Source organism: Cyprinodon variegatus, unplaced genomic scaffold (genome assembly GCF_000732505.1).
Source record: "Cyprinodon variegatus isolate N-32 unplaced genomic scaffold, C_variegatus-1.0 Scaffold1938, whole genome shotgun sequence".
Taxonomy (NCBI): domain Eukaryota; kingdom Metazoa; phylum Chordata; class Actinopteri; order Cyprinodontiformes; family Cyprinodontidae; genus Cyprinodon; species Cyprinodon variegatus.
In genome coordinates, this window is record NW_015152391.1 from 36,188 (window position 1) to 37,978 (window position 1,791).

General features: G+C 34.6%; 1 protein-coding gene across 1 annotated transcript in view; it reads left to right on the forward strand.

Moving 5' to 3' along the window:
• Positions 1 to 1,791, forward strand: part of LOC107104888 (protein NLRC3-like) — a 14,867-nt gene that overhangs the window by 767 nt on the left and 12,309 nt on the right. The window contains exons 2-3 of the mRNA XM_015405005.1: positions 1,214 to 1,292; positions 1,409 to 1,546. Of these exons, the coding sequence (XP_015260491.1) occupies positions 1,214 to 1,292; positions 1,409 to 1,546 (217 nt within the window). The remainder of the gene's footprint in view (positions 1 to 1,213; positions 1,293 to 1,408; positions 1,547 to 1,791) is intronic.

A 1,791-nucleotide genomic window follows, 5' to 3' on the forward strand; every position in this document is an offset into this window, starting at 1 on the left:
CTTTTCAAATCAGTAATATTCCGTTCATTCTCTATGAAATAGTGTGGATAGTTATTATTGTTAGAAGATTTCCTAATAACTCTTTTATTTAAAATGTTCCATGTTTCCTTAATGTTGCTTTTATTACTATCCAGTAATTTATGATAATAGTCCTTTTTACATGTTTTTATAATATTAGTTAACTTATTTTTATATTTCTTATATTTGTTTTCTAATTCTAACGTTCTATATTTTAGAAATTCTCTATAAAGTTTGTTTTTCTTTTTACATGCCTTTTGTATTCCTTTTGTGATCCACTGTTCATTTTTTTGATTACTTTTCCTTTTATATTGTTTGATTGGGAAATGCTTGTTATATAGTATTTTAAATGTTTTTAAAAATTCTTCATATGCTGAATTCACGTCATTCATTCTATATATAAATCTTTAATCGTAGGCCAACAACTCAGCTTCTAGAGCTTTTAATGTCTCTTCAGACGTAACCCATCTGTAATACATCTCTATTTTTTGATCGTCTGTTATGCCCTTGAAGTCGTAGACTATGAACACTGGTAAGTGATCAGTAATATCATTCATTAATATTCCACTAGTTAAATTATTTTCCAGCACATTTGTGAAAATATGATCAATTAAGGTAGCACAATGCGATGTTATGCGACTGGGTCTGGTGATTTTAGCATACAGACTTAGGCTGAGCATGGTGTTAATGGTAATGGTAAATGGTAATGTTCTCTAATGTTCTCTGCTCTGTTTCACTCTTGAAAAGCTGTATGTATCGAAATTTTGTTATGTATACACTCTAAGTATACGAGATGAAAATAAAGTTTCTTAATGAACACCTACTTTATTTCTTTCCATGAATCCTCCTGTTAGGTCTCAGCTGCAGATGTTGGACCATTTTAATCATGAAGCAAAGTTATTCATCTAAGGACATAAATATCTCCAAAGTCCATAATTAATCCAAAAAAAGTGTTGTGTTTTATGGTTTCTATGGAATCTTAAACTTATCATTCTGAATTAATTTCCATTAATTTTACTTATTTTTAACATCAGTCTGAGCATCAGAAATCCAGACTCTTATCAGGTAGGAGCTTCCACTCTGGTGATGGGTGTCCCCATTTATAGCTTTTGGATCAGGACACCACAAGGTTCTTGGCCTGTTTCTGTTTGTTGTTCTAGAGAATGTGAGTTAATGCTTCTTGGTTCCTCCACAGAGTGGACCAGCAGAACTCAGAGGTTCCCAGTGGTCCATCTGCCCAGCAGCATCAAACCCAGCTGGACTCCATATTTATGGTCTGTACATGAACTACAACTACTTCTCGATGGGACTGTCAGTCTGTCCAACATAAATGTGATGTTTGGCTCCATGATCTCAGTCTGATGTGTCCTCCATGTATTCTTCTGTTCAGCTGCTGGTGAAAAACATTGTTGGTTTTGTGAAGAAGGAGCTGAAGAAAATCCAGAAGGTTCTGAGTCCAGATGAACCAGAAGGCTTAGAGAGTCAGTGGAAGGATGAGGAGCATATGAGGAGCAGCAGAAGGGCTTTGGTCAAGATCACACTGAATTTCCTAAGCAGGATGAAACAGGAGGAGCTGCTTAAACGTCTGCAGAGCAGTAAGAAGATTTTTACAGAGATTTAAGCTGACAGAGAAATTATGACTTTATTTCAGTCAGAAGTGCAGAAAGAACAAATAATCTATTGAAAGGAATCTTTATGATGCTAATGATATTCGTTAACCTTTCAGAGATTTTGCCTTCAGTTAGTCAACATAAACTTAAATCCAGTCTGAAG